Source organism: Caenorhabditis briggsae (genome assembly GCF_000004555.2).
Source record: "Caenorhabditis briggsae complete genome, chrV, whole genome shotgun sequence".
Taxonomy (NCBI): Eukaryota; Metazoa; Nematoda; class Chromadorea; order Rhabditida; family Rhabditidae; genus Caenorhabditis; species Caenorhabditis briggsae.
Genome location: NC_013488.2, coordinates 18,116,899 through 18,129,666, shown reverse-complemented (window position 1 = coordinate 18,129,666; position 12,768 = coordinate 18,116,899). Strand labels below are relative to the sequence as shown.

Here is a 12,768-nt window from a genome sequence, read left to right as displayed (position 1 = left end):
GAGTTTAAACATGACCGAATTCAAATTGGTTAAACATTTGGGGATTTTTTCAAAAAATTGACAATTCGACCGTTATAATACACAACACTACACAAATACAGATACCCTATAAATTCCCTAAATTCAAAAAGTAAATAAATGTCATCACTCTGAACAATAAAAGAGAACCACTATTATGGTCACTCTATTGTTTCTTTTATAGGCTCCGCCCACTTCCCCCCCCCCCCCCCCCCTAAATGATGTCAATTGTACAAGTTTTAACACATTGTTGTATAATAAATAAGACAAATCAAAAACCAGAAATTCTAAATAAGAAACGATTCTGTTGTTCTGGAAATTTCTGACCGTCAAACAATAGGGATGACACAATTAGGCTCCGCCCATTTTTTAGACCCCCTGCAGGCAAATTAATTAATTCGAGGTACTGTTTACTGTTGTTCTTTTCGGATTCTATTGTTTTTAAACTATGTACATATAGTTCCTTCCGAAATTCGCACTACTTAACCTTGAAATCTCAATTAGACAAGTAAAAGAAAAGAAGAAGATGATACTATTTGTACGTGGTGTGTTCATTTACGCCTATTAACGTAGGGGTACTAATTAGACAATTAATTATTATGTCTAGGTCAAGTTGATGTACTCGAACCAGGTTGTATCATTTTGAGGAACTTCGGAAGTTTTAAATACTAGAATCAAAATGGACATCTGAGAATTTGGGAGCAGCCGCTTGTTTTGATGTTTAGCGGTGTTTTGAAATGTTCAAATCTAGTCGTGTTTATACTCATTTTGAAACTCTTATTTTATCAACTTTAGCTCTTTTTGAATTTTCAAGATTGGACCAAATTAGCCGAGTTATGGCAATTTGAAAAAACGCGAAATTTCAAAACTATGAAATCTAGTCGTGTTTATATTCATTTTAAAGCTCTTATCTTACAAAGTACAGTACTTTTTGAATTTTCAAGATTGGATCAAAATTAGACGAGTTATGGCGATTTTACCAATTTTCGCGATTTTGATCCTAAAAAGTTGAAAAATCGCGAAATTTTGATATTTTTCAAAACTAGTCGTGTTTATTTTTTTTCGAAGCTCTTATCTTACAAAGTACAGTACCTTTTGAATTTTCAAGATTGGACCAAAGATAGCCGAGTTATGGGGGTTTTAACGATGTTTGTGATTTTGATCCTAAAAAGTTGAAAACTCGCGAAATTTCAAAATTTTGAAATCTAGTCGTGTTGATATTCATTTTAAAGCTCTTATCTTACAAAGTACAGTACCTTTTGAATTTTCAAGATTGGACCAAAGATAGCCGAGTTATGGGGGTTTTAACGATGTTTGTGATTTTGATCCTGAAAAGTTGAAAACTCGCGAAATTTCAAAATTTTGAAATCTAGTCGTGTTTATATTCATTTCAAAGCTCTTATCTTACAAAGTACAGTACTTTTTGAATTTTCAAGATTGGACCAAAATTAGCCGAGTTATGGGGGTTTTAACAATGTTTGTGATTTTGATCCCAAAATTCAAAATTTTCAAAATTTTCCAAAAATAGTCGTGTTTTTACTCATTTTGAAGCGTTAAACTTGCTAAACACAAAACTTCTAATTTCATATATTTTGGACTCAATCTAAATGGGTTACGGTAGATTTCAACACTCTTTGGGGCTCATAAAGTTCTAAATGTTCCAACTATCTGAGTTTTTATCCGATTTTTGAGATTTTTAGTTTTAACTGCTCCTGAAACCTCTAGTATGTTTCTTCAGGATGGAAAGATGTCCCTAATCTCAGAAGAGAGCTCAAAAACCCTGAAAAAAAGATGATAAGGGCTATCAAAAGAGGAAAAGTCTAAAGTTTGGGACTTTCTGATTTTAACAGAAAATATTCTAGAAGAATCTTCTATCCCTCTAATTTATATGTATTTTTCTCCCTCAATCCGTTCATTCGGACAATTCATTTGGAAGGAAAATTATTCGCTAAACAGAATAAGCCAAACTTTTTCTCCCTTTTCCCAGTTTTTTGGTTTAGAGATCACAAACAGAAGAAGAAGAAGACGTCCCCCACGTGAAAACACGAATCAGAAGTGACCAGATGACGTTAGAAGACAAATGAAAATGAAAATGTTATGTCTTTGTAGCTGGCTGGGTACTGTTTTTATACGTATTGTATCTGACCACACCACACTAAAATGAGAGATCACAAGAAGACCAAGAATGTTGTATTCGATGAACTTTTTTTGAGTCATATCACCCTTCTTGTTTTCTTCCTTTTTCGTCCAGAACAAGACAAGATAAATCAAGGATCATGAGAACCGTTTTTGGATAAGTAAGCGTCAAAAAAGTCGGAAAAAATTGGTTTCAAATGAGCCAAGGTACTGTAAATCATATGTTAGAACCGAAATTCCCAATTATATATTCAAAGTGTCATAACTCGGCTGTGTGCAATCTTGAAAATTCAAAAAGTATTAAATTTTGTAGGTTAAGAGCTTCAAAATAAGTATAAACACGACTAGGTTTGAAATTTAAAATTTTTTGAAAAATTCAAATTTTTGAATTTTTGGATCAAAATCACCACAACCGTTAAAACCCCATAACTCGGTTAATTTTGGTCCAGTTTCAAAAATTCAAAAAATAATACATTTTGATATTTAGAACTTTATGAGCCCCAAAGAGTGTTGAAATCTACCGTAACCCATTTAGATTAAGTCCAAAATATATGAAATTAGAATTTTTGTGTTTAGCAAGTTTAACGCTAAGATAAGAGCTTTAAAATGAATATAAACACGACTAGATTTCAAAATTTTAAAATTTCGCGAGTTTTCAACTTTTTAGGATCAAAATCACAAACATTGTTAAAACCCCCATAACTCGGCTAATTTTGGTCCAATCCTAAAAATTTTAAAAGTATAATTTTTTGTGAACTAAGAGCTTCAAAAAAAGTACAAACACGACTAGTTTTGAAAAATATCAAAATTTCGCGATTTTTCAACTTTTTAGGATCAAAATCGCGAAAATTGGTAAAATCGCCATAACTCGTCTAATTTTGATCCAATCTTGAAAATTCAAAAAGTAATGTACTTTGTAAGATAAAACCTTCAAAATGAGTATAAACACAACCATATTTGCAGATTTCGAAAATTTCGAAAATTGGAATTTTTGGAATCAAAATCGCAAGTTTTGTAAAACTAATCATAACTCGGCTGATTTGTGTGCAATCTTGAAAATTCAAAAAATAATGTACTTTGTAAGATAAAACCTTCAAAATGAGTATAAACATGACTAGGTTTAAACTTTTTTGAAATTTTTGGGATCACAATCCCAAAATTATTTTTGAGTCATATAATTGGTTTAAAATGAGCCAAGGTACTGTAGAAACCATTAGAATAGTCCTCTTAATGTTAAGCCCAGTACTGGTCAATACAATAAACATACCGTAAAACCTGTATTAGAAGGGTTCCTCTAATAGAAGGGCCCTCCGAGAGGGGCTTGGAAGAATAGAAGGGGGCTTCAGGTAGGTGCCTTTCCGGCAGAAATCTGGAAAACTAGAAACTTTCAAAAAATTCTGTGAATACAAAGTTTTCAATCTAGGTCTGTTCCAAATTATCCAACATTTTCAAAGCAATGGGACACTTGATAGCCGAACCTCAGACTCCTGGAAATGGCTGAAAATCGACAAACAAATACATTCTTTACATCTTTCTGATCGGTACTGTATCTCATTTTCTGTGAAAGATATAAAAAGTGGCTTACGACACTTCGAAACTTAAAATTCCAAAAAGTGCAAAAAAATATTTAAATAACATTTTTTCAGGTATATCCTAGCTTCTTTCCCGGAATTTCAGAATTCTAATTTTTCTTTTTTCTGTTTTTCAATTTTTTAAAAATATTTTTTAACCTCGAAAATTTAATCTTTCTAATCTTTGCACTTTGCCCAAATGACCTTAATTTGACATGATCAAAATACCAAACATACAAATTACAAGTATTTTTACGTCTTCCGGTCAAAATAACCTAAAACTAGTTTTTTAAAAAAAGAACTAACATTGATAAATTTTTGTTATTTTGATCCCAGTAATTCAGTTTTGTCAAAAAACTTTAAATCAGTCATTTTTATATTTATTTAAATCTCTGAATCGACAAAAATGAATACTTTTTGAATTTTCGAAATTGTACCAAAATTAGCCGAGTTATGGCCATTTTTACAAATGTTGTGATTTTGATCCTAAAAGTTTGAAAATCCCAATCTTTCAAAAGTTTGAAATTTCAAACCTAGTCATGTTTTTTTTCAAAAACTTTAGCTTACGAAACTTTCGACCCAAATTTCTCGAAAACTACTGGGGCAAAGCAATTTTTGAAAACAGATTTGAAATCAGCAAACTGTCAGCTTTCAGATCATATAGATCACCAACCGTATCGCCACACCCGAGTTGGGGTCTTCCCTAGCGAGTTATGGGAAAATTCAAAAAATTTTCAAATCTAGTCATGTTTATACTCATTTTGAAGCTAATTCAACAACAATTTCAAAAATACAAAAGTTATCAGAATTGTCAAAAAACTAACTAAATGAGTTATGGAACTTTTTATATTTTTCGAGAAAAAATTTTTTCCAAAATTTTTTAAATTAATTTTTTTAACTTTTCCAAAAAAACTTGGCACATTTACATTCATTTTAAAGCTCTTAACTTGTAAAATTTGGAAAAATATACTTCAATCTTCCCAGACTACAAACTACAAAACTACAGTAACAAACAATCCAAAAAAAAATTTTTTTTTTGAAAATTTTCAAAAAAAAATTCAACGAATCTTATCTTGGCTCATCTTTAGCCAAATATTTTGGTTTTAGGCTCAAAAAATCTGGAATTTCAAGCTCTAAATTTGAGATTCAGTTTCAAAAAGTTTCTGATTCAAAAAAACCAAAAAAAAAGCAATTTAACATTGTCCATTTTTATCCTGGGAGAAAGAAATTCCGAAAAAGAGAGGGAAATCGATAAAATCAATAAAAGATAGATTATTAAAAAATTCGAGACGCTGAGAAAAAAAAACGAGAGAGTGTTTGAAATCGAGAGAGTGCACACACAGAAAACAACAATTTGCACACATGGGGGATCGAAAAAATTATATATGGTAGATCAAAATTTAAAAAAAATTATTTTCGACCCCAAGCGAATCCCAAATCGTTCCAATCCGGATTCTTTTTTACTGGATGCAGCGCACGGACCAAACGGCGCGGAATCTGAAACTTTGAATTTTTAAAAAATTGAAATTTCGAAAAAAAAATTTTTTTTTAAACTACCGTATCTCTGTTATCCTTGTTCAAATTTTTTTCAAACCTAAATTTTCAGCTTTTCCATGTCGAGAGCTTCAAAATGAGTATAAACATGCCTATGTTTTGAAAAAATCGAAACTTTCGAAAATTTTTGGGTCCCACCACGACTATTAAAAAAAAATTTTTTTTAATATAGGCATGATTATACTCATTTTGAAGCTCTTTTCTTGGTGGATTCAAAAATGTATCAATTTTTCATTTTTCTCGAAAATTGAAAAAGTTACGGAAATCCAAGAAATTGATTTTTCCTAAAATTTCCTAACATTTCAAACCCCGCTATCTCAGCTCATTTTCAACCGATTTTTATGATTTTTAGCATGAAATGACTGGGAAAATCTAAACATTTTCAAAATCAAATAAAAAATAAAGTTACCGTACCTCGCTTGCCGGCGCACTCCTCTTTCCCCACGCCCATCCCAACTGATTCCATTCTGGATTGTTCTCCGGTTGCAGCAGGGCGCTTCGTTTCACGGTTCGTTCAGATTCCAATGGTAGACCTGGAATCATTGATAAACTGTAAATTGGAAAAATTCTGAGCTTAAAACCATAACAATTGGGGTTTGGAAAAAAATTCCAAAAATTTTTTTTGGCTGAAAATCAGTAAAACTACTGTAACTCGCTCAGTTTTGGTCCAAACTCAAAAATTTGAACTATATTAAACTTTGCAAGTTAAGAGCTTTAAAATGAGCATAAACACGATCATATTCGGGAATTTTTGGAAGTTCCAAATTTTCGTGGTAGGACCCAAAATTTCGGAATTTTCGACTTTTTGAAGTATAGGCGTGTTTATCCTTATTTTGAAGCGCATAACTAGTTCAATTGGACGCAATTTGAATTTTTGAAGTCGATCGAGTTACGGTAGTTTTAATGATTTTCAGCAAACTATATTTTTTTGTAATTTTCCAGTAAAACTACCGTAACTTGGCCAATTTTCGATAAATTTCAAAAATTCAAAACTTATCGAATTTCGCAAGTCAAGAGCTTCAAAATGAGTATAAACACGCCTATATTCCCAAAAATGTGAAAATTCAAATTTTTGGGTCTCGCCACGAAAATCTGGAAATTTCACATTTTTCCGAATGTAGTCGTGTTTATACTCATTTTAAAGCTCTCAACTTGCAAAATTTGATAGATGTGTGATTTTTTAATTTGGACCAAAATTGATCGAGTTACAGTAGTTTAACTGATTTTCAGCTAAATTTTTTTCAAAACAACTATTTTTTGCAAGTTTTCCGAATAGTTAGGCAAGTTCATACTCGTTTTGAAGCTCTTAACTTGCAAAAATTTGGAAATGCAATATTGCTCAGACTAGTCTACAAACTACAAAACTACAGTAGGAAACTCTTCAAAAAAGCTCATTTTCAACCAATTTTCCTGGTTATAGGCTTCAAAAATTGCTCATTTTCCAGATTTTCCGGATTTTGAAGTTAAGCAAGTTTATACTCATTTTGAAGCTCTTAACTTGCAAAGTTTAATACAGTTTAAAATTTTGAGTTTGGGCCAAAACTGATCGAGTTACTGTAGTTTTACAGACTTTCAGTCAAAAAATTTTTTTTTCGAAAATTCGAAAATTTTCAAATCATCATATCTTGGCTCATTTTCGCCCGATTATTTCTGGTTTTAAGCTTAAAAAATTGCTCAATTTTCAGATATTCTAAAAATCAAAAAACCAATGCTTATTTTTTGAAATTTAGAGATTACGGTACCTGTCAAGTAGAGACTCGCCGCGTGGGTGGCGTAGAGCTGCATGACGGTGAACCATACGGCGACAAGTGCCACTATTTGCACTTTCATTTTACCTGAAGTATTTGAAAAGTGATCTGGCGGGAATTTGAAAAAAAAAATTGAGAAAAAAATTTTTTTGGACATAACTTTTTTTTTCAAAATTTTCAAACTACCGTATCTTTCTTACTTTGGCTCAGATGTTTTTCAAATTTAAATTTTCAGTTTTGTCATTTCAAGAGCTTTAAAATGAGTATAAACACGCCTATATTTAAAAAAAACGAAATTTCAAAAAATTTGGGTCCCACCACGAAAATTTGGAATTTCCGAATTTTTTCAAATATAGACAAGATTATACTCATTTTGAAGCTCTTGACTTGCCGGGTTTAAAATTTTAAGAATTTTTGGTTTTAAGAGAAGATCAAAAAAGTTACGGTATTTTGAAAAAAAAATTTCAAAAAAAAATTTCTCTTTGAATCAAAATGAAAAATGAAAACCAAAGCTACTCTGGCTCTGAATAATTCAGCTCCGCCTGTGGACTCCGTCCACTACAGTACCCCTCTCTGGGGGTAATTAGAGCAGCCGCCGCCCCCCAACATCCTTCCTAATTAAAAACCGGAAATCTTGGAAAATCAAAATTTTCCAGAAAATTCGTAATAAACCGGAAATTTCCAGAAGCCGTGCTTCTTAGAATTCGCCCCACGTCATCTAATTAGGCGGCTTCAGAATTTAGAATTTTCAAAAAAAAATTTTTTTTGGGACCAAATTTCGTAAAAATGGGATTTCGAAAATTTGCATTTTTAGAGAAAACACACAGATTTTGAAACGATTTTAAATTGCAAATTTTTTATGGTGCTTCTTTTTTTTCTGGCTCAGAGAAGAGAAAAAAAACGGGATTTGGGGTTTTTTTTTTGGGGGAAAAGAAGGGGTTAGAGAAAAGGGGCGGAGCCTAATTTGTTGGTTTTTTCAGTTTTTTGAAAAATTGAAAAAAAAACTTGAAATTTCTGAAATTCAGAAATTCAGAAATTCGGAAATTCGGAAATTCAGAAATTCCGAAATTCAGGAATTTGTGAAATTCAGAAATTCGGAAATTCAGAAATCCAGAAATCCAGAAATTCAGAAATTCGGAAATTCAAAAATTCAGAAATTCAGAAATCCAGAAATTCGGAAATTCAGAAATTCAGAAATTCAGAAATTTCTGAAATTCCGAAATTTCTGAAATTCAGAAATTCAGAAATTCGGAAATTCAGAAATTTCTGAAATTCGGAAATTCAAAAATTCAGAAATTCAGAAATTCAGAAATTCGGAAATTCCGAAATTTCTGAAATTCAGAAATTCAAAAATTCAGAAATTCAGAAATTCGGAAATTTGGAAATTCAGAAATTCAGAAATTTCTGAAATTCAATTTTTTTTGAAAATATTAAATGAATTGAAATTTCGAGACAGACAAAAGTAAAGTATATTTTTAATACTTTCATTTATTTCAAGTCCGAAGAGCTTCCAAAAATCCGGGTCATTTAAACAAACAAAAAAAGTGCATTATATTTATAGAAGAAGAAGGGAAGAAGAGAAGAAGGAAAGCAGAAAAGAAAATATAAATTAAAAATCCATCATTTTTAGAATACATTTTACTGAAAAGGAAAAAACTTTAAAGTGGGACTCCGACCGAAAATTTTTATTGCATTAAAATGTGTTAAAAGGTATCTATTTTCCGAATATTATTGCGAAAAAATTTTTAAAAAAAATCCGAATTTCCCAAAAAACGCCGTCGAAAAGGAAGAAAATTCAAAAAAAGGTGCCGCCGGGGGACGAAGATTTTCAGTGAGAAACCTAGGCCACGGCAGCGGGCGCCTTTCCTACGTGGCAAATTTTCCGGATTTTTTTCAATTTCATGTCCGGCAGGTAAAAAAACGTAAAAAACCACTGTCGGCGACTTGAAAAAAAGGCTGTCAGGTGCCGTGGCCTAGGTTTCTCACTGAAAATCCTCGTCCCCCGGCGGCACTTTTTTTTGAATTTTCTTCCTTTTCGACGCCGTTTTTTGGGAATTTCGGATTTTTTTTTGAATTTTTTCGCAATAATATTCGGAAAATAGATAACTTTTAACACATTTTAATGCAATTAAAATTTCTGGTCGGAGTCCCCCTTTAAAGTTTGAAAAAAGTTTTAAAAAAAACAATTAAATTATGATTTCTTATGAGAGCGATGATAGGGGGATAGGGGATAGGGAGGGGGAAATAACAGAATTTCAGACAAATTTCAGAATTCCAAAAATCTGAAAAATCGCTGAAAGAAATGGGAAGATGAAAAAGGAAAAAGCAACAACGGGGAACACGAGTAAATATCGGGCAAAAAATAGGGGGGAAAAGCTCAACAATCGATAGAAAAAACTAAGGGAACATTTGGGTGCGAATTGATCGTTTTCGGTCGAAAAATTTGAAATTTTTAGATCAAAAAAAGGCCATTTTAGGCTGAAAATAGGCAAATTCGGACCATTTTTGGACTTGTTTCGAAATGGGCTTGGTTTTTACGCTAAAAGTAATCATCATTCTAGACCATTTTTTAGGCTTAAAATAAATTTTTTTGGACCGTTCTTTCACGTTCTCAGGCTAACAATATAGGCCATTCCAGACTACTTTAACCTTAAATAGACAATTTTAGGCCATTTTCAGACCTTTAAATAACAATTTTCAGACAAAAAAACAAAGATCATTTTTTCCCAAAAATCATTCGCCTAATACTCAAAAGCCAACGGGCGAATCTTGGTGAATTCATCAACGGTCGCATCGGTCACAGTCTTCCGTCTCTCGGCCATCACTCCGACAATCTTCTGGACCTCTTCGATTGCCAACGCCTTCAGCTCTCCGGACAGAAGTTCTCCTTTAGTGTATTTGACGCGAATCTCCTCCAGCTTCTCATCATCGTCCAGGAAGAATCGAAGGAACTGATAACTGATATCCACGTCACAGTTGCCGCCCTTCGCACGGTGCTCCTCGAGAGTTTGTTGGCCGCCGGAGAACGCGTACTTGTTGATCTGAAAGTTGATTAGGGTTAATTGGACGGTAATTAAGATATTAAATAATATGAGTTTTAAAGAGCAGAGTTTGACAGTCCCCAATCAGTTTTCAGATTCCGAAAATGTTGATTTTGAAGCGAGTTATAAGCCATCTCAGTTTGGTGGCCTAGAAACCCAAAAAACCAGGTCATAATGTATATAGTTTGAAAGCCCGAATTGTGACTAACCGGAATCAATTTTCTTTTTTTTAAAATATGAATTTCAAAGCGAGTTATACCCCATTTTAGTTTGGTGGCCTAGGAACCCAAAACTCGGCCACATTCATAACTCGCTTCTAAATCCATACTTTGAAATTCTGAAAATTGGGTCGAATTCGTCGCAATTCGGGCTCTCCAACCATATATGCAACATGATGGCCTAGTTTTCGCGAAATTCGGACTCCTAGGCCATCTCAGTTTGGCGGCCTAGAAACCCGAAAAACTAGGCCATGATGTATATGTTTGGAAAGCCCGAAACGTAACAAATTCGAATCAATTCTCAGAACTTCAAAATATGGATTTTGAAGCGAGTTATACCAATTTTGCCTTGGTGACCTAGGAACCCAAAACTCGGCCACGTTCATAACTCGCTTCAAAATCAAGATTTTTGGCTTAGTTTTTTGGTACTTGTTGACCTGCAGTATTAATTAATTGGAGTAATTAATTGGGTGGTAATTAATGAAGAAACTAGTTATAAAATTGCATTTTGCTACTACTCAGAAGTAGGAAAATCCAAATTTACTGGCGGCTAGGCAGTACCAGATCAACAGTAATCCTAAATTTCGCAAAACATTAAAATCTTCCAATTTTCTGTGGATTTCTGAATTTTGATGGGGGGCGTTGTCCCCAAATTTCTTACGATTACTGTAGTTACCGAATAATTTTTTCGGAATTTCGACACGCTACAGTAATCCTCAGCTTTCAGAATTCTAAATCTACTTGTAGACTAAACTGTAATTTCAAATTTTTGTTGAGATTTTCAATTTCAGGGATTACTGTAGACATGGAATGCCTTTTTCAGTATTTTTCAGGGCTCAAAATCGTCTAAAATGAGGTTGAAACTAGAGATTATTTTTTGAAGAAAAAAAAAGACTACAAACTATATTGTATATCAAATTTTCGTTGATATAAATTGATAAGAAGTACAATATCATAAATTTATCATTCAAAATGACAAATGTCATCATTTTCGTATTTCCGTATAAAAAAGACTGTGGACGAGTTCAATTTTGATCATTTTTCCCAATTTTTTATACCAATTTTATAATATTTCGCTTATTTTTCAAAATTTCATGATTTTTGGTCCATTTTTCATGATTTTTGGTCCATTTTTTATGATTTTTGGACCATTTTTCATGATTTTTGGACCTTTTTTCATGATTTTTGGACCATTTTTCATGATTTTTGGATCGTTTTTCATGATTTTTGGACCATTTTTCATGATTTTTGGACCATTTTTCATGATTTTTGGACCTTTTTTCATGATTTTTGGACCATTTTTCATGATTTTTGGACCATTTTTCATGATTTTTGGACCTTTTTTCATGATTTTTGGACCATTTTTCATGATTTTTGGACCATTTTTCATGATTTTTGGACCATTTTTCATGATTTTTGGATCGTTTTTCATGATTTTTGGACCATTTTTATCATTTTTAGATCGTTTTTAAAAGATTTTCAGTATATTTCCCACCTTATTCTTAATCTGCTTCGCCGTATCATCCAAAAAGATGCACGTATTCGGCTCCGACGCGCTCATCTTCGTCTGCGCTCCCTGCAGCGCTGGCAGGAACGTCGAGAAGATCAACGACGGTTTGGAGGCCTTCAGACGCGGTGCCACGTCACGACACATTCGGAAATACGGATCCTGATCGATAGCACAGGGAATGAGGCACGGAATGTCGTTCTTCTTTCCTTAATAATAATGCATTTATTCGAGGAAATGCAAAAGTCATTTATTTCGAGGAATTCGCGAAAACTCGGCCATTAGGCATGAAGACCAGTGTCTGACAGTCCAGAATCAGTTTTCAGATTCCGAAAATGTTGATTTTAAAGCGAGTTATGAATGTGGCCGAGTTTTGGGTTTCTAGGCCATCAAGCCAAAATTGGTATAACTCGCTTCAAAATGCATATTTTGAAGTTCTGAGAATTGATTCGAATTTGTTACGTTTCGGGCTTTCCAAACATATATGCAACATGGCCTAGTTTTTTGGGTTTTTAGACCACCAAAGAGAGATGGCGCGCCTTCGGCGCTTCAACCAGCTGGCTGGATTCCGATATTTTTAAAATTTCTGAACTTTTGGATTTTTGTCAAAATTCGGAATTTCGGAATTTTTGAATATAGCAAAAATCCAGTGAAAATGCTAATTTTGATACATTTTTAGACTCAAAATCTCATTTTACACCTATCCCAGCAGTATTATGGTCTAGAAATCCATAATTCGCGAAAACTCCATTAGGCATGAAGAGCAGTGTCTGACAGACCCAAATCAGTTTTTAGATTTCAAAAATCTCGATTTTGAAGCGAGTTATGAATGTGGCCGAGTTTTGGGTTTCTAGGCCACCAAGCCAAAATTGGTATAACTCGCTTCTAAATCCATATTTTAAGAGTCTGAAAATTGATTCAAGTTAGTCGCAATTCGACCTTTCAAACCATATACAACATGGCCTAGTTTTTGGG

The 12,768-nt window shown here is 33.0% G+C and overlaps 2 protein-coding genes across 2 annotated transcripts in view; both read right to left on the bottom strand.

Annotated features, from left to right (window-relative positions):
• Positions 1 to 5,135: 5,135 nt before the first annotated feature.
• On the bottom strand, positions 5,136 to 7,109 carry Cbr-nlp-42 (the record flags this gene model as incomplete). Its single annotated transcript, XM_002647703.1, has 3 exons — positions 5,136 to 5,222; positions 5,694 to 5,812; positions 7,022 to 7,109. 3 exons carry the CDS (start codon positions 7,107 to 7,109, stop codon positions 5,136 to 5,138), a joined length of 294 nt encoding a protein of 97 aa, XP_002647749.1.
• Positions 7,110 to 9,768: 2,659 nt separating this feature from the next.
• The window catches only part of Cbr-wars-1, a gene marked incomplete at both ends in the record, with an annotated part of 8,714 nt that continues 5,714 nt past the window's right edge, over positions 9,769 to 12,768 (bottom strand). The window contains 2 exons of the mRNA XM_045238528.1: positions 9,769 to 10,068; positions 11,782 to 11,997. Of these exons, the coding sequence (XP_045097008.1) occupies positions 9,769 to 10,068; positions 11,782 to 11,997 (516 nt within the window). The remainder of the gene's footprint in view (positions 10,069 to 11,781; positions 11,998 to 12,768) is intronic.